Source organism: Trichoplusia ni, chromosome 4 (genome assembly GCF_003590095.1).
Source record: "Trichoplusia ni isolate ovarian cell line Hi5 chromosome 4, tn1, whole genome shotgun sequence".
Taxonomy (NCBI): Eukaryota; Metazoa; Arthropoda; class Insecta; order Lepidoptera; family Noctuidae; genus Trichoplusia; species Trichoplusia ni.
In genome coordinates, this window is record NC_039481.1 from 16466029 (window position 1) to 16485027 (window position 18999).

The 18999-nt window shown below is 36.0% G+C and overlaps 3 protein-coding genes across 5 annotated transcripts in view; 2 read left to right on the forward strand and 1 right to left on the reverse strand.

Annotated features, from left to right (window-relative positions):
- Nucleotides 1-11724, forward strand: part of LOC113493302 (hydrocephalus-inducing protein-like) — a 32195-nt gene extending 20471 nt beyond the window's left edge. For 2 of the 3 annotated variants that reach the window (XM_026871223.1, XM_026871224.1), the window contains exons 55-82: nucleotides 275-384; nucleotides 611-786; nucleotides 1054-1244; nucleotides 1325-1434; nucleotides 1760-1937; nucleotides 2357-2479; nucleotides 2562-2664; nucleotides 2747-2935; nucleotides 3019-3208; nucleotides 3642-3810; nucleotides 4139-4431; nucleotides 4627-4819; nucleotides 5031-5252; nucleotides 5882-6048; nucleotides 6163-6350; nucleotides 6421-6664; nucleotides 7096-7276; nucleotides 7696-7865; nucleotides 8207-8339; nucleotides 8672-8817; nucleotides 8899-9034; nucleotides 9104-9256; nucleotides 9348-9515; nucleotides 9867-10091; nucleotides 10365-10586; nucleotides 10768-10913; nucleotides 11010-11190; nucleotides 11504-11724. In XM_026871223.1, the coding sequence (XP_026727024.1) occupies nucleotides 275-384; nucleotides 611-786; nucleotides 1054-1244; nucleotides 1325-1434; nucleotides 1760-1937; nucleotides 2357-2479; nucleotides 2562-2664; nucleotides 2747-2935; nucleotides 3019-3208; nucleotides 3642-3810; nucleotides 4139-4431; nucleotides 4627-4819; nucleotides 5031-5252; nucleotides 5882-6048; nucleotides 6163-6350; nucleotides 6421-6664; nucleotides 7096-7276; nucleotides 7696-7865; nucleotides 8207-8339; nucleotides 8672-8817; nucleotides 8899-9034; nucleotides 9104-9256; nucleotides 9348-9515; nucleotides 9867-10091; nucleotides 10365-10586; nucleotides 10768-10913; nucleotides 11010-11190; nucleotides 11504-11644 (4848 nt within the window). In that variant the 3' untranslated portion in view covers nucleotides 11645-11724. Of the gene's footprint in view, nucleotides 1-274; nucleotides 385-610; nucleotides 787-1053; nucleotides 1245-1324; nucleotides 1435-1759; nucleotides 1938-2356; nucleotides 2480-2561; nucleotides 2665-2746; nucleotides 2936-3018; nucleotides 3209-3641; nucleotides 3811-4138; nucleotides 4432-4626; nucleotides 4820-5030; nucleotides 5253-5881; nucleotides 6049-6162; nucleotides 6351-6420; nucleotides 6665-7095; nucleotides 7277-7695; nucleotides 7866-8206; nucleotides 8340-8671; nucleotides 8818-8898; nucleotides 9035-9103; nucleotides 9257-9347; nucleotides 9516-9866; nucleotides 10092-10364; nucleotides 10587-10767; nucleotides 10914-11009; nucleotides 11191-11503 lie in introns of those variants that run through there. The other variant, XM_026871225.1, reaches the window with a different exon arrangement.
- A 1-nt stretch (nucleotide 11725) lies between these two features.
- LOC113493303 (nucleolar complex protein 2 homolog) lies at nucleotides 11726-14609 on the reverse strand. The gene is made up of 6 exons (XM_026871226.1): nucleotides 14468-14609; nucleotides 14148-14374; nucleotides 13776-13962; nucleotides 12697-13526; nucleotides 12398-12613; nucleotides 11726-12307 (listed from the first exon to the last, which is right to left on the reverse strand). Exons 1-6 carry the CDS (start codon nucleotides 14541-14543, stop codon nucleotides 11762-11764), a joined length of 2082 nt encoding a protein of 693 aa, XP_026727027.1. The 5' UTR covers nucleotides 14544-14609; the 3' UTR covers nucleotides 11726-11761.
- A 460-nt stretch (nucleotides 14610-15069) lies between these two features.
- Nucleotides 15070-18980, forward strand: LOC113493305 (growth hormone-inducible transmembrane protein-like). Its single transcript, XM_026871227.1, has 8 exons — nucleotides 15070-15248; nucleotides 15423-15626; nucleotides 15915-16020; nucleotides 16721-16862; nucleotides 17071-17246; nucleotides 17758-17918; nucleotides 18228-18360; nucleotides 18675-18980. Exons 2-8 carry the CDS (start codon nucleotides 15431-15433, stop codon nucleotides 18760-18762), a joined length of 1002 nt encoding a protein of 333 aa, XP_026727028.1. The 5' UTR covers nucleotides 15070-15248; nucleotides 15423-15430; the 3' UTR covers nucleotides 18763-18980.
- The last annotated feature ends 19 nt before the right edge of the window (nucleotides 18981-18999 follow it).

Here is an 18999-nt window from a genome sequence, read left to right on the forward strand (position 1 = left end):
AAAACAAAAAATAAAAAATATGCAACAGCAATACATTAAACAAACTCATAAATAACTTGTTGCCGTGTGGCCCTAACTAAGCCATGGCTTAACAATGAGAAACGCTCGATTTCTCGCTTATAAGCACATTAAACGAGATTTTAGTTTTGTACCAACTGCAACAATACAATCACAAAATTAAGCATTTACGTTGAAACGCCAAATGCAGTTACGGCCTGTTTTGACTTCTACTGGAATGGACTGAATTAATCTGAATGGATACCTACTATTCTAGGTGGCAGGCGAAGGAGAATCGTTCATGGAAGATGTCATTTTGGTTGGCCTCGAAATGTTGTCCATGGATACAGATCTCGAAGCTTATAAACTGTCAATGACAACTGATGGGTAAGTTGAAAAATTTGTTATTAATTAATTTTAAGGTTCAAAGTGAGTGAGTTCTTTTCAGCCGTCTTCTACATCCTCCTTGGAGGTTCTCGATTCATCGGTAATTTTTTTCGTTTGTTACCTCAAAAGTACTCAAGACTTCGGACTGGATAAACCTATTTAGTTGAATCTTTTTTTTTTTCAATTAAAGTTTCAGTTTTTATTGTTAAAAAAATATTATTTGCAGTACTATGTCTACTGTATCTACTGTTGAAACAAAGAAAAGTAAGAGTGCGAGTATTGATAGGAAAAAATCGAAGCAGTTAGATAAGAAGGCTAGAAAGGCATCGTCAAGTTCCATGAGACACAGCTCTGAGAGCCCAAGTGCGGAACCTTCTCTTCTTAAATATATATTGGATTTCGGTAAGATATTACCTACCATACTATTTAATATATTAAGTATTCTTTAGTCTAGTTTTCATTCTACCCAGCTGCAGTGGGAGTAGTTTGGGGTTATGCCTGATGCTGGATTTTGGCACTGCAAACTCGAACACTTTAAAATTAGATCATTAAGTAGTAGCTAAGTATAAACCAAGCAAAGTACTTTCTTTACGTAAGATTAGTTTTTTGGCGCGGTCGGCGGGTAAGCTAACATACATAACTTTATTGAATGTTTTTGTTTAATATTAGGTGGCTGTGAACTATTTTCTTTACAAAGAAGGTCAGTTATGATGGTCAATAATTCCGAGAAAGTGTACAAGTTTAACTGGGCTGAAGTCGACTGCATAGTGATAAAACCCTCCGTGGGTTACATATCCCCGGGAGAGGAGAAAGACTTGGAAATTATGTTCTTTTCCGATCACCCGGTCATCTTTCAGAGGGTAACAATAATAATTTATGACTACAATCTTATTAAAACTTGTTGAATAATCCCCGTTATAATGAATCCTCCGTTTTGCAGGAGTTCCTGACTTGTAATCTGGTGGCGATAAGTGATGACTCCCTGACTCTCGACATGAAGGGGGCTACTTGGGATAATCGGCAAATTGTTACTCTGTTTGATCACAACCCGTAAGTCATTATAAATATGTTTACAGCGCACCTAAATGCATCGTTCAGAGGCGACGGCTTACGAACCGCCAGAGAACAAAACACTTATTTTATTAGGTATTACATAAGTAATCGAGGTATCGAGCTAACCGTTCAAAGGGAGCGTTAGTCAAATTATACATTCTACTACTGTTTTATAAGTGAAGTCCAACCTTCCCAAGGATACCGGAACTATGAAAGTTCTATTCTCATATGGAATTGTTAGGTTCCCCAGTCAAAATACCACATTTTGATTGGGAAATTTGACATCAGCAATGTCTGTATTATAAAAGAAAATCCTTTTCAGTGACTTAAGCCTGAATCAAAGATGTGAAATTATAACTGATGAGCAGACAATACCAGCGTCCGAAAGATATTTAGGAGCCATCAACATGATCATTGTTTATTCTGCAAGGACAGAGTACACTAAATATATCTGTTCACTTAAGGAAGAAAAGGAACTACCAGACACTTTCATCTACAAGGTAGTGCATTGTATTATATAATATACCTTAAGGTATTTTGAGACACGCAAAAGCCTATGTACCGACTGCTACTGGAGTCCTTCTATGTTTCCCATATTAATATTGGGAACAAAGTGGGAACGCTTTTGAAATCAACCGAACTTTAATTTCTACTATCTAATTTAACACTAATCGGAGCATACCTACGTATATGACCTAGGTTTATGAGGTGTTTTGATTGATGGCTTGAGTTTCTGAAATCTTTTCTTGTTCTTTGCTTTGTTGCTGTAAATAACTAAAAATGAAAAAAGGTCGTATCAGTATCTCATTTTCTGGTTTTATCTCGGAGTTTAGCAGCTAGCTCATCAGAGACAATCAATTGACTATATTTTAAAACTACTTTGTTATTCAACAAAGGTAACGGTTATTTTATTTCACAGACAAGACATTTTGATTTCACCGTTGAGAATGTTGGTAACGTTCCGATGAAAATTTTATGGAATTTTCAAATTGACGATGAATTTCCAGCGAGGATCGATAAACATTTTCCCAAAAATCAAAAGGTAAATACTACAATACTTTTTGTTTATTGTATTAAACGCAGTCAACCAGGTTTCACAAGTGAAAGTAATCTTGTCTTTTCAGTTACGACCTGAGGACCTATTAAATGAGCATCCAAGACATGAAAGTTTCAACAGTGTAGAGATGGACACCAATGAACCTATGCCTGACCCTGATCCCGAAACTGGTAAAAAAATAGAACATTTAACAATTAAATTATAAAGTATATCCGAATTACGTTATATTACAAAAAATGTTTCATATTCAAGCCAGCAAAGTAACTCTGTTCAGTGGAAGTCAAGGTAGAGCAAGTGTCGACACATGGTTTGAGGTCGACCTGCCCTTCCAAATAATTCCACTCAAAGGCTGCTTGATGCCCGGCGAAACTAAATCTTTTACGGTCACGTTTTCGCCCCTCGACGCCTTTGACTTCAAAGTGCGATTGAAGAGTACAATAGGTATGTAAATCTGTGTTCATCTTTTAACGCTTTTCTTCAGTAACAAATGATTGTAGAGCTAAATATTCATTGTTTGTATTCAGATAATTTAGACCCGTACGACCAAAATATAATGTGCAAGTTAACGGCGAGGTCTTTGATTCCGTTCGTCCATCTCGACATAGAAGACAGCGATTATTTGACATCGGGCCGAAGGAAAGTCACCGGTGTGGCGCTACCTCCTCACATGACCGTACTTGAATTTAATGTGTTGGGCTCCGGGTGCTATAAGAAGTCAGTACATCGATCCATTTCTAACATACCTTACAAAAACTTAAATTAAATCCAGAGTAGAGTCAACGGTAGAAGTTCTGGGCCTGCAGAAAGTTGAATTCTTCCGAACGCTGCTGCTCTGTTTTTACGAATGCCCCTACCATACATTCAAACATTATTTATTGACGATAAAGAGTTGTAACAATGTCACTTGGTTAAAGGCTTTGAGAAGTTAAAGTAGCGAAGTAGCACTTACTGCAAAGGAATTTCATTCCCATACTTGCATGCAATGTACATATGGGCTCTCTTAGGTTCTTCCACCACATCTTAAAGTAATATAATTATGGTGGAAGCTTTACAACGCAGTACACGGCGTGGATTCTCATCTTTTCCTGATCTGCAATAATATTTCTTTAAGACATGGCATCAGAATCATATTTCAATAAAATTCCAGGAAGTTTAATGTCATAAATCCGACCAGCGACCCGTATGAGTTTATATTTGAGATGGTGATGTCTGACAAGCCGGAGCTCATGCCGGTGCACTGCAACATGCTGAAGGGATACGTGGAGGGCGGCACGTCTACTGAAGTCACCTTTACATTCTCACCTACTGCCCCGGGGGTAAAAATATTTAATATTTAATGAAGTCTTTCGGATTTTAAAGCTATCCGGTAATACACGAATTCCCAAAATAGGATCGTGATGTTTTCAGGATTCAAGTTAGTGTATGAATGTGATTTTTTTTAGTCTAACGTAACTTCTGAATGGTTTAAGTATTTGTAAATGGTGTATGGTAACGACTGCTATTGCTGTATTGCTAATGACTGATACTGACAATATTCATTTTGCAAATAATAAATGTCTGCCGCTATACGAATTACGATGCAATATTCGAATTCTAAAGATACTCGTTTTGGTAATTTTTGTTATAAAGCTGTTTTCCTTTCAGGTTTACGAGTCCCAATGGAAATTCTTGATACCAGTTCATAACCTAACCATGAACGTTTTAGTTGTCGGCTTAGTGAGAGAGCCTGACGTCGTCTTTGTGCCTACGATCCTCATTATTAGAAACTCCTTAGTTGGCTTCACTTCTACTAACGTTGTTATACTTAAGAACAATGAAACTGAACCTTTGAAGTTCGAATTCAAGGGAAACTCTCTGTGCAACGAATCTGGGAAGACTCCTGTAATTTGTGAACCTAACAGTGGCACACTGAAACCGCGATCTGAAACACCAATTAAGTAAGATCTTCTTGGGTATATTATGTAATATTATAAGTCTAGATCAACAACAAAAATCGGTATCACAAAATATTTTCAAAACAACTATTGTAAGCAGTGCTGAGTAAAATTGAAGGAGTTTCTTCTACTGTTCTGTCTGAACTGTCCCTCTTTGTATGCTGAACGTGAGATATAAATCATCTCTTTCCTTTTCAGCATAGTGTACACGCCGATCCAAGACGGCCCACTTTCGTATAAAATATTTTGCAGCGTAACATACTTGACGAAGCATTTAACACTATGCGTAAACGCTTTGAGCTATTCCATTAAACCTAAAGTTCTTTACTATTTGATTGGTAACGAACATATACTAAGTAGTGAAGCTTATACCAATATACATTTGGATCAGGTAAGGTGATGCGTTTTGCTAATTATCATTGGTAATTGACAAAATCTAGCGAAGTTATACGCTAAAAAATAGTTGTTATTAGAAATTTAAAATAATCTCTTAAAATCGGTTTTTTGTTAGACAAATCGAAAAAAACTAATAACTGTAGATATCTCTTATATCGTTCTGTAACAAATTTGTTTAATCCAACAAAACATAAAATTCGTTTTAGACTGCTTCCACATATGAAAGAACAATACCGTTCACGATAAGGAACGATGGTTCCGCTACGTTTTTCTTTGACTGGAATTACAACGGCTCCAACGTCAAAAAGTTCATGCAGCTACATGTGGACCCTAAGAGTGGCCACGTCACGCCCGGCAGTGACATGGAATGCACTTTATTCTTCACTGTGAAGCAAGTTCCCGTCCAAGCCTTCCCGGTCACGCTTACTGTAAGTTTTTGTCTCAGAGGGTTAGAAGTTTCTGAGTGTTTTAAATATTCTTTCTATCAACGGTTTTGGCTATTACCTACTGGTTAAATAGTGACATAAAAACAAAAACAGTAATACGTATTACTGTTTTAATAAGTATACCTACTGCAGGGCTCAGGCCCCCTTGATCAATATAGTATATATTGATATAGTATATTGATCACCATACTAGCTTACAGCAGGTCGGAGATTACGGATTCCAATATTTGAAATCCAGATTTCCTCATGATGTTTTCCTTCAACTATCAATCACATCACTCACATTCATTTTCGTATTTTATAAAGAGATTATGTAAAATTCTACTTCTGACAGTTAAATCTATCTATTGAAGGCTAACTTATCGTTTCGAACCGATTGCTTTTTCATTAATAAGTCTAGGTCTAAGGATAACCTTCTATTGAATAAATCTCGCACAAAGCACGTAAGTCCTGCCTAGGTGGTTGGTATTTGTTTTTTTTATTTTTTTGTGCCTGTAAGTAAGTAGTTTAAGCCTGCCACTGACTATTAGTAGACAATCTAGTATCTCGTAGTCTAGCTAGTAATGTTGTAATGAAAATTCAATGGTTCCTGTGCTAACACAATGGTTCAGATTTCAGATGGTCCGGAATACAAAATATTTATCCATGCTGATATTGAAAAGCCGTTATACCACTTTTCTTGCATGGAATTTGATTTTGGAAAATGTTTTGTCAATGCACCTGATTCCACATACAAAAGAAACATTGCTCTCACGAATGACGATAAAGTGCCAATAATGTTAGTTACGAATAGTAATAAACTACTGCCAGTAGATATAAGAGATAATATTAGAATTAAAAGCTTTAATATTGAGGTATATTTTCTGATACCGAAGTACAATGTTATTTGCAGTGTTGACTTGAATTTCTCGCATCTCCCGGAACTGTTTGTTGACTACGAGAAGATGACTGAAATCGAACCAGGCAAACGTTTGAAGATTGGAATATATTTTCGACCAAAACAAGTGAAAGAATATGAATTCACCTTGCAGTTTTGGGTGAACTCTCTATGCGAAGAAAATTTGACTGTTAAAGGAGAAGGTTTGTCAAGCACACCTTGGTAAAGTTATTTTATTACAAAACCCTCTTATTTTGGCATTCTATGTTCTAGGAATACCACTTCTATTCGACCTCTACGAGGGATGCCAAAAGAGCTTTGACTTGGGTCACGTTAAAGTGGGAGAAAAATTAGTTCGCACAATAGAAGTGATGAATCACAGTAAAGCAACAATTGATGCTACATTCATATTTAGAGATATGTATCCCGTAGTCGAAGATACGACTCAGTCGGATGCAACCAGTGTTTGTCTGAGTCCGACTACAGCTCATCAGCATGCCGATACAGGGCCCTCCAGGTATGTCTAAACAAGAAACTTGGTTAATGTGACTCTACACCTATGTGGCCATATAATAACATCTATAGCTACTTCCCGAGGTCTATTTTTCGTATTTACCTAGTCGAACAGTTGTATCTGTCACTCCAGAAGTTCAGACACTACAAAATTAGAACAGGAATCTTAGATAAGCGCGCGTTTATTAATATCTCGCTCTTAAAATACTGAACGTGTGCGCCCTTCATTAGAAGTCACATGGAACACTACGATTGCAACACCTATTTAGAGATTTTTGCAGATCTTTTTCCCTGAAAATATGTTTTGGTATCATTAACTTGCCGCAAAATTCGGTACCATGAAAAATAAAAAGGGAAATACAATATTTCTTGTAATTCCTTTAACAAGAAACTCTTAACATCGCTTGGACTTTTAAACTTGAATAATATTTCCAGAGTTCAAATGTTGCAAACTTATAAAGACAACAAGGTACGGGAGCAAATCGCGATGGATATCCAAAACGCTCTATCTTCATTGAAAGTAATACCAAACAAGTGTCTGATAAGGCCTTACAGGAAAGTGCCCCTGAAGATACAGTTCAAGCCTGTCGGCATGATAAGCACACTAAACGTACAAGTATGTATTAGACGTGCTTAATTGATATAGGTAAACGTAGGTATATAAAGCTCTCTGTTAGTTACAAGTTATGTTAGGAAACTACCAAAATAAGATTTTTATTAACTTCTAATATATAAAATTCCCGTGTCATGATGTTAGTTACCGTACTCCTCTGAAATGGCTTTACCGATTTTATATGCGTATTCAGTAGGTCTGAGAATAGACTAACATCCATTTTTCATGACCCTAAGTGATAAGGGTTGTCCACCCTTAATATTTTGTCTCCACTGTGATCATCGATTGTTAGGCGGTACGTAGATCGCCGGGACAGCTAGTTTTATTATTTTAACTTCTTCTTGTAAAGAAGACGGCAAGGTCAAGGGAACAATATAACTTTTAATATTAAGCAATTAAATTATTTTCTATTCTATTTACAGCTCAATATGAAAGTATTTCAATTCGAAAGACCTCTAGTGCGTCTAAGTGGGTGTGCTACAGGAATGAGTCTCGCTTTCAGCCAAAACTCTTTACAATTCGGCCGCGTTCGGAAACGAGGATGCAAAATTCTCAAAGTTATGTTACTTAATAAAGGCGATTTCGGAGCCAGGTGAAATCTTAATTATTATTTAAATAATTGGATGTAGTAGCTTTATTGAAACAATTAAGCAGGTTCCTTAAATGGATGAGTTATGAGATCGACTTGTCGAATGCACTGTGAAATCAAATTCAATTCCCAACCAACATTTAATTTTGTTATTTTTTAGAGTAGTGCTAATTACTAGATTGCACTTTTTAAGTCTGAGAATTTCAATCTCATCAATGTCGTCCTACTGTTACAATTTTCCGTACGGGCCAATCAAATTTATCAGCTGAAAAAGGAAAGCCATTTTTAGCCCAAAAATCAATAAACCATATATTAAACACCAAGCTTATTGCCTTTCTATCCAGGTTCTGGTGGCAACCTTTGATATCAGACGAGTTCACAATCTCCCCGCAACAAGGCACGGTAGCGGCGCACACCAACGTTACATTCACAATAACCTTCAGGCCCGTCAACCACAACCCCTTTATTAAAGTTTGGGTAAATATCAAAATGTCTCGTTAATTATTTGGTGGAGTGACGTGTTTGCTTCGGCCCACACTACTGGCAAGAAACCCTCGGTCGGTGTGTAAAGGATTGCCATTCACCGACACAAACACGCGGATGGCGTAGCACGGCGTAAAGATTTAGTCAGTTAGAGTCTGACACTTCCCCCTAGGGAGCGGGTGTCCATGACCATTTCCCCGCCTTATCAAAAAAAGGTGAAGTGATGTGAAAGCTAGACCTTTCACAACAGTAACACTCCTTTAATATCTCTCAATACAGGCACAGGAACTAAATCGTACTGCTACTATATCGTTATCAATTTCCAGGCAAGTTGTAATATAGAAAACTACAAGCACCTTGAGTTGGCTCTTTACGCAACATGCGTCGATTTAGGAAATATACAGAACAAGACGCTGTACATGGAGTGCCCTGTCCGCGACGTCCAAACTTCTTTCATCGTTGTGACTAATCCGTAAGTAGCTCAATATTACAATACGTGCAATAACTAATAAAAGATTTAAGTAAATTTATATTATCTAATTTTTAATTTAAGCACCGATGATCTATGGTTTATACTGTCAGAAGTATCAGGTGGCCCATTCGATACTCTCAGGGAATTTAACGTAGAGCCAAACTCGACGTTTGATATTCCAGTCAGTTTCAAACCAAAAAGTATTGGAAAGCATGAAGTAAGTTCTTCAGATGCGGTTAATGTGTATCTTACGTTATTTTTGGTAAAACTGCTTTGAATTCCTCAGAGTCAAGTACTGTACTCCCCACTTGGAGAGAGTGCATTGTTCGTGACATTATTAGGTGTTGCCCAACACCCTAACCCTAACGGCACAATCAATTTGAGTGTTGCGGCTAAGGAAGTTCACCTCGAAGAGTTGCCGGTCTATAATATTACTGAGGTGTGTTAGCAGTTTTTTTTTCCACTTATACATATCATTCTACTTTACTTTCTTTATAATGTCTTGTTCTTAACATTATTTTTTCTCCCAGTTTCCAGAGTCCTATAGGGTAACAACAGAGTTGGTAAGGATAAATCCGGAGAAATTCGAAGGATACTACGAGATAAAATGCCCAGATGTTATCAAGACGTGGGGCGAGGCAGCCGCCACGTGCCGATGGACTTTCGTTTGTTTTGAAGAATGCGAAATGGCGCTCAAAGTAAGTCTTACCTAAAATATGTAATAACTAAACTTGGAACTTTTTATGATCAATGATAACTATACCTACAAACAAAAGAGATACTTTCGCATTTATTATATTAGTATAGATATTTTTAGCTTTCATACAACGTCATCTAGTTGCAAACTAAGCAAAGCTCGTATTATAAGTAATTGATCCTTAAAACATAGATTTGTCCTGGGTGGGAATCAACGACCTGTGGCATAGCAGTCATCAGATCACTAAATCAGCTTTACCTGGAAACTGGACACGAATTGGGTTTTCGGAGGTACCTAAAAGATGCCACCGGGAAAAATAGAGCTCTGATTGATCATAATAATGTAATTGCAGGTAATGTTCATAAATGAGGACACTCGCGAGTACCAGTATTACAACATAGACGTCGTCGTGACTCACAGTCCTATCGTAGACACCCTGACTTTTGTATCGCGCGCACGCGAATCGGTACAAAAAGACATCGTCATCAAAAATCCTCTCTCGAATGAAGCTGATTATTATGTCACGTGCGAAAAGCTTGAATGTCCCGATGCATTGAAAATTGGCAGAAATTCGGAGGTAAACTGATAAGTACATGATACATTAATCATTTTATATTGTCACTGATAATTGAGTTAAACTTTCTAAAAACATTTCACATTAAAGTCATAGTTGTTGCTATACCGAACTTACAGTATCATCGAACGATCCTGAGAAACGAATAGGCCTACAAATAAACCTAACTCTATATTATTTCCTTTTCTGGAAGTTAGTAGATGCAAACCAGGCTTGAAACTAAGTTGTTTGACTAATCCTTACCTACTCATCACAATTACTTGAAATTAATTACAGGCAATATTAACCATGACATATTCACCATTAGTGGAAGGTGAAACTGAAGATTTTCTAGAAGTGAATAATTATTTGGTAGGCACGTATGTATACAGGATAAAATTGAAGTGTCTACCAGCCAAAGTAAAGAACTTAGAATATACTACTTCTCTAGGAACTAACATAGCCATACGCCTGAAGGTTATGAATCAGACTGACTCGCGAGCTGACTTCGACTGCACGGTAACTACTTTTATGCTAAAACTAAATTTTACTTACTTTGAAATCATTATCCGGAGAAGTAGTGAAAATTTCATCCATTTTGTCCTTCGTTCATTTATTCAGCACTAAAATATTGTTGTTGTAATTAGTCATTCTCGCAACCTTGTTGGTTTTTCAAGACACTTCTTGAATCATTTTTCAGGTATCTCACCCATCAATAATAGCTGAAAAGGAGTATTCGCTGGGAGCCTTCGAAAAAGGAAAGTTTCTCGTTTGGTTCGAACCTACCGAGCTCGGCGTACAAAACTGCAGAGTTGCTTTTACATCACTTATTGCGGGTGAATTCATGTGAGTATGGAAAACACTGTAAATTAGACATAGTGTTGTATTTTTATTTCATTTGCCCCCAAATGAATTTTTTTTATTAATGTACCCACATTTTAGATATAGCATAAAAGGGATTGGCACAGAACCCAAGCCTAGAGGACCATACGAAATTAAATCGGGTGGTTCAACAGTGATCAGATTTAAAAACATCTTTGACGACACCAGAATGTTCAAAATATACGTGGACAGAGACGAATTCTACGTGAAAACGTTATATGAGCCTATCAGATCGAAGAAGGTTAGTAAATAGAGAAACGTTTGAGAAAATACTGTAAAATAACCCAAGTCCCAAATAACATAGATAGTTGGGAGACGAAAGGATTCTAGGATTACTATTTTACCTTTTTTATATGTAGAATAAATTAAAATCGCAAACATTCAAGCTACTTGCACAAAGACACCCAAATACAAAACCAGCATTGTGATACTCGTCACAAAAACTTGTCTTTACTAAGTGTCGCGCATAAAGACAAACCTTTCCCGATTTGGACAAGGTTAACTGTGTTAATTTGCCATTAACTATTACCTAATATTACTATATTTTTTGATAGGAACTAAGGATTACCGTGCATCTAGCTGAAAGGCCTTCCCAAGGATGGCCTGAAGTGCCCACGGGTACGCTCACAATAGAGAACTACGAGCCACCAATACCCAAAGTAAGCTGGACCTTCTTCCTGCAGGGCAAACCTTAACCTGTTTTTCCTTGTTATTGTTAGTATTTTATTTTGTATTTCTTTGTTTTAATGTATTGTGATCAATAAATATATACAAAGTTTAATGAGACAGTTGTTTTATTATTGTGATCTTTTTTACCAGTCACTTACACTAAAATCTTGTACAATATCGCCTTTGTCTTCAATAGTGTTGTCTCTTTCTGTTGGTATGCTCTTGGTGGCCTTCTTTTCTACTTTGTTCTTCTTCTTTTTGGCCTTTTTCACTTTTGGAGCAGGAGTCTCGTCGTCTGCTTCAGTATTGAAGTGATTATCATCATCCTCGTCGTCTGAGGGGAATAGCACCATTGGTCCCTTGTTTTCCGGTGCCGGTACCGCATCCTCAGACAATTTAGGCCTCTTAATCTTGGGCAGTTCCCCAGCAATCTCATCATTCTTAGTAATCTTTTTACGTTTCTGAATTCTGTTGATTTTGCTCCAGTTTTCATAGAATGTAAGGAGAGGTGTTCCTTTGGTCCTTATACTCGTCTCCCAGGCTGTGATCATTTTCTCGTCGCTTATCGCAAAACTTATTTTTGATCTTTCGCGTTCTATGAATTTCGAGTTTTCTTCGATCTTCTCCAGTAACTGACGCATTTTCTTCGTGTAATTTGATACGGAGCATGACTTTAAGAACTGCTTCAACTGAAACACGAAGTACAATATTTTTTTAATATGAGAGTGCAAGCTAACCACTTAATAAAAAAAATGTCTTAAAATATTTATATTTTTTACCTGTATGACAGCTAGTAATGTTATATCTGGGAATGCAATTGTGTGTGATTCATTGGCTGTATATTCTAGCAAGAGAGCATAGAGCCGCTCTATAACAGAGTCCTTGAATCCATTCTCCATTAGTTGGGACTTAGCTAATCTTAGAATACAGGAAAAGTCCAGTGGCTTCATGGACACCTTTTTATGCTTTTTGTTAAAGTCAAATGTTGTTAATACCTGAAATAATAAATAAAATATTATTAATAGTTTCATGGTTCTATATAAATTACAATATATAATTTTAAATATTGTAAACTTACCTCAGTTAGGAATGGTAATATAGGCATGAAAGTATTAGATTCCTTTGAAAGATGGATGAGCATCTCAACACAGTGGAATCTTAGAGGGTAATATTGGTGTGTTGGTACCAGTTTTATTGTATTGGTAATAACCATCACAAGTGGGTATATAAGAGGCTGCAACTGTGGTTTATGAGAAACAGCACCCAACAAGTCAGCCCACAAATGCAGTGAATTTACAAACTGCCAGTTGTAAACTGCTTGTCTGTTCTCTATCTTCTGAACAACAATAGCATTTCTTAAATGTATAGCCAGTTGACGAATGTAAAGGAAAACATGTTGATATGAAACATTCAAATCCAATGAGAACATTTCTACCAGTGATCTTCGCATGAAGTTTATTCCTGGCCATGTGGAAGGGCTGACAAATTTACAGTTTTTGACATAAGTCAAACACATTGCTTTCAGAACAAGATCAAGTAATGCTGGTTGTTGGTTTCTTGTTATTCTAAGTATGCAGAGGAATGCCAGCACTCGCACAGTCTCTTCCCCAGTGCTCCAGAAAGTGAGGAGTTTCTTCAGGGCCTGCTTGGCTATTCTTATAAAACAAGCAACATATATAGACATCTGATGCAAATGTTTGAGTAACACTGTTAGTATGTTCTCTGATGTGACTCCGCCCAGCAGTTTCAATAGATCACTGAGATATGAAATCAAGTGGGTTTTGATTTTTGTATAGTGCTTGCATTTCTGTGGGTCTTTGCCGGACTGTTCCATGCCTAAATACTTTCTTATGGCTCCTGGCAGATAAAGTACGCACATCTGGATGACAGCATTGAAAACCGAAGAGCCTAAAAAGAAGAAGAAAATTATTAATTATTACAGTGTATAATAAATATTGCTTTTATGAGTCTACAAACTATACTAATACAAACAATAGTTTCCTTAAAAACTGTTATATAATTTTGTGCAGGTATCACACATGCGTGTGCCATTTTAATAAATAAAATAGATACTAATATTAATAAAAGTAGACGGACATATTTGAGGCATTTTATGTTTTTTGTTAGTTTGTTAAAGTTATGCTTAGAAAACATTACCTTCAACTTTATATTCTCCCTCTGACGCACCATCTTCACTGGTTGCTCTCACCATGGCTGCATTAAAAGCTTTAATTACTGTGGTCAGTGTGGTTAGCTTGATTTTGGTCTCATTTTGAAGGTCTGCTTGCCATTGTGCCACCATTTTCAGAGTTATTTTTCCCTGGACTGGCTTAGCATCTTCATCCTAAATGTAAAGGCTTAGGATTAAGGGTTATAAATAAGGCTTTATGATATTCAACATTATGCAATACATACATACAAACAAAACAAATAGTTTTCCATGTCATTACGTTTCAATACTCTAAAACTTATAATATTTAATGAAATACTGAATCCTGAAAGTAAATCATGTTGCGTTTTAATCCTCACCTCAAAGTCACTCTCATCACTATCTCCCTGGAGTGGCCCGGGTTTATGAACCTTATCATCTTCATCATCATCATCACCTTTCTCTGATGCATCATCACCAGAATCAACATCAAAGTTCAAAAGGTTTTCATCATTTTCCTCTAAAAAGTTGTAGAAGTCTGGATCTGTGTTTTTTAACTTTTCCAATGACTTCTTGTGAGTCTCTGGGCTCAGTTCATCGTCTGAATCTGGAATTTGATTAAGATTGCCAATAATTTTAAAGATGAAACAACAATAAACTCATTTTCTGGTGAAGAATTTCATAAATTATAAGTACTAACCTGAGTTTTCAGTTGGTATTACGGGAGATTTATTTTTCTTCACTCTCTTTTCTTTCATGGTGACTGTTTTCACCATGTTGTACTAGAATTATAAAACAATACCTTTAATTTTATTAGGTATGAAAATGTGTTAAATAAACCCACGTGCTCTACCGCTAAACTCAACACATTATTTTGACATTTGTCTTGACAAGTTGACACTGACTTAACTGACACACACACTTCACACAGATTACATATATGTAATCGAAAGTAAGGGAAGAAAAATACTACTTTACTTTTATACCTGAATCGATCGATCCTTCATCAGTATTTATTAATAAATTAATATCATTTTGGATTCTTGACTTTTAATTTTAATACAAATACTATCAGTTGTAATACTGTATTGTTTTATTGAAAATGTAGAACAATTCGGACATCAGAACATTCGCAAACTATATTTTTACTATGTTCTGTGTGTGATTGTACTAAAACCGTGTTCATGGAAAATTTCTAAGTAACTACTTATATAATTTCTCGTAAAATAGCTAACTTTAATATACTTTATTTAGCCTAATAGGACTACTTGAAGAAAATAGTAAAATATTGCCACTCATAATTTTACCACAGAGTAATAAACAATTTTCCAGAAAAGTACCGAAAGCTGAGAATTTTCATCATCGTGTTGATTGGTAACCGGCTGATATTTGGAATCAAACGCACTTTTGCTGTCCCATATTTTCGTACATAAACCATAAAAAAAATCGCAAACAGTGATCAGTCCTTGCTAAAAGAAAATGTAAGTGTTAATTTTTATAGCTTTACTGTTTTTAATTAAAATTTTCAATAATATAATTTATTTATCAATTCGATTTTTTCTATTTTACTCCATTGAATTACGAAATATGAACAAAACAAAATCTTTTATTTGAAATTTATTGTTTGTTTCTATTCGTAATACTGTTTTCTGCAGATTGCATCATGTTGTCTCGTATGTGCGTCGGTCGTTCTGTGCTCAATGTGAGACAGACTCTCAGATCGCCAGTGCCACAGAATTATGTTCCCAAAAACTATGTGATCAGAAACTACGCCCGTGAACCGCGTTCTCGAGTTGCTTCTCCAACACATGCACAACCCTCAGTATGGGCTAGACTTATGGCCCCAGCCGGACCTAATGGTAAGCATACTTGATGTATTTTGATCATGTTGTATATTTGTTTGTTTTCGTTATAATTTGTTTCGTTATAGTTTGTTTCGATAATAATATTGAATTATAAATGCTGGAAGCAGTCTCCTCTTCTGTGATGTAATGTTTATTATCCTGAAATGTATATCACAAAGTTTGTCACCATGGCCTGTAGGCTATTGCTTTTGTATTGTATCTGTAGGCTGTTGTATCATATAGGTTGTAGGCAATTGTAACTATGTATCAACCCTATAAAATTTTAATGGTTTTCCTTTCCAGCATTTAGCTTAGGGAAAGGCGCACTGGCCGGAGCCTCTGCTGTGGGCTTAGCGGCACTCTGCTTTTATGGTTCAGGGGTGAAGCCTGGTATCTGTCAGGAAGCACAGTAAGTTGGATCATTATAACTAGATAATTTGTCTCTATATTGAAAATGAAATAAAATGTAAAATATATGTTTAAAACTATATCTTAATACAAGATTAGCAGGTTTGAAATTCTTAATGCATGTTGTGCAATCTCTGTTTTCATCAGTCATTGCTATCTAATCCTTTTGTTTATGCACATCAAGTGCTTAATCATTTAACAATCATTCAAAATTAGTAATATATGAAATAAGACTGAGTTTGTTTATTAAAATGAATTAAAAGATTAGTCATTATGGCACAAAGCCAATGTTAATAATTCTGATTAATTGCTTTTAGTACAAGGAAACACCAAAATAGTATTTTCCTACTATGAATATTCAAGTTTTTTTAAAGAGAGAATTTTAAACTGATTTTATTCTTGTATTGCATGTAGGTATGCAAGTCTGTGCTTTTTCAAACACATTGTAAATGCTTTGGTTTGGTTTATATATCTATCTATTTTTGATGTGCTATGAAATGCAGAACAGTAGGTTTTATAGTATTTGTACATTTAATGCTATGGTATATGCAAAACATTTTAGCCATTAGGCCATAAACTTAGTAATTTCCACGAGCCCTCTTTATCTCAATTGACCTTGAGAAAAGATTTGACTGGCTTTAGTTAAGAATGACTGATTGTCTTTAAACAAGATTGATTTAGTTTATTTTCACTTTTTTCAGTCTGTGGCCAAAGTATGTGAAAGATCGCATTCAGGCAACATATGGATATATTGGGGCATCTCTTGCTTTGACAGCGGGGAGTGCATACACAGTGTTCAGAACACCTGTATTGTTTAACTTAGTCGCAAGAAATGGATGGATGGTAAGTTTTCTATTTAACATAACTATCAGAAAAATCAGACCTCATTGTTAAAAAAAAAGAAAAGCAACCTCAAATCTACATTAAAAAAATGTTTTTTTTCTTAGAATTAATAGTGAACCTTGCGATATAAAAATGTATCATATTACCGTCTTATTGAAAGCTATGATCACATAGTGATTATTTTCATTGCAACTGAACCTTTTTTCAGTCCATCATTATGACATTGGGCCTAATGATTGGCTCCGGTATGGTTGTGCGAGGCATGGACTACACGCCTGGTTTTGGAGCTAAGCAGTTGGCGTGGATTGTGCACACAGGTATCATGGGAGCCGTCATTGCTCCCATGTGCTTCCTCGGCGGCGCCGCTTTGACTAGAGCAGCATGGTAACATAATTTTTCTAATACTATAACTAAACTTTGATTTTTGTGAACAGAATGTATTTAAAAACCAAGTTTGAATTAAAATTGATTCTATCTCATTTCAAAATGTCTGTCAGTGGCAACATAGCTTTATTGGGACGGCTTTGAGAGCGGTGTTCAGAGACACGGCAGCGCAAACTCAGTGAACACTCAGTGATTTGAATAGTTCGAGTGTCTCAATTTAGTGTTTTTTTTTGTGGTTGAGTTATAAAAAATTGAAAACATTGGAAAAGAATATTGATGATTGAAAGTGTTCTTAACTTCAGTTCAAAATCAGGACTGAATCCATGTATTTAAAACTTAACCAAATCTACATTATAATAAACATAAGCTATGAAAAGTATAAAGTACGAATAAAAAAAATTTTTTTTTAGTTACATTTAATAACTTTGTTTATGTTTCTCCCAAAAGATTGCCCTACGTATAATTGAACCAGTAGTTTGATATAAGCTAATACATTAACTGTCCATATCAGGTACACAGCTGGCGTTGTCGGCGGGCTCAGCACGATAGCTATCTGCGCTCCGTCGGGCGAGTTCCTGAACATGCGCGCGCCGCTGGCGATGGGTCTGGGCGCAGTGTTCGCCGCCTCCCTCGCCAGCATGTTCCTGCCGCCCACCACTGCGCTCGGAGCAGGTACACAACATATTCTACTATTGAAAAAGAATCATTCTTCACTAATATTGAAAAAGATTTCGACTGCTAACCTAAACAGTAATCTCCAATAAGACATGGATACTGAATTGAGGTAGACATGTAGCACATACTTGGAAGGTATGTTTTTTGCAGTGCTTCATGAAAAGAGACTAGATATATTGTGAAATAAACGTCATGGTCGACTTTCTTTAAAAAAAATGTCTAGAAACTTGATTATAGTACTTTTAGCGAAATCCAACTACACTTTGATCAGGATTATACCTGATGCGTGATTGTTGTTTGTTTCAGGCTTATACTCCCTTAGTTTGTACGGTGGCCTGATAGTATTCGGTGGATTCCTTTTGTATGATACGCAAGCTATCGTCAAACGTGCCGAGGTTCACCCAGTGCACTCATACCAGCCCTACGATCCGATTAACTCGTAAGTAAAAGACAACTTATGTAGTAACACGATTGTTAATAAATAACTAAAGCCAATGAACTCTGTCAAATTTATGGGATATAATAACACAACCAAGTACTATAAGTAGGTTAATTAAGTGATTTTTGGCAAAATACTTTCAGAAAATGACTGACTGACCAGTGTCTCATGTATCTTAAATCTTGGTCACTTGACCAAGACAGTAGTTTTTTTCAGGCACAAGTTATTGAATTGTGCTAGATTTCTCTTTTCGCAAGTGATTTCATCAAGTTCTAGCTAGAAGTAAGAAAGTAATAATGAATATTTTATTTCAGTGCTATTTCGGTATATTTGGACATCTTGAACATCTTCATGCGTATCGCCATGATTGTTTCGGGGGGCGGCGGCAACAAAAGGAAGTAAACAAACAGACACGGTTTATTGCTTCAAGTTATTATTTGCTGTATAAATAAATAATCGAATGAATCTAAATTAATTGTAGACAGCAGACAATTTCTTATTAAGTTTTCGACTGGGAGGAATGAAATGTGATATTGTTGTGTAGTCAGTAAGTTAGTGAGATTCGTGTTACGATTTGGCGTTAAATAAAATTAGAGGTATAGTATATTAATTTATACATACGAATGATTTTTATTTAAG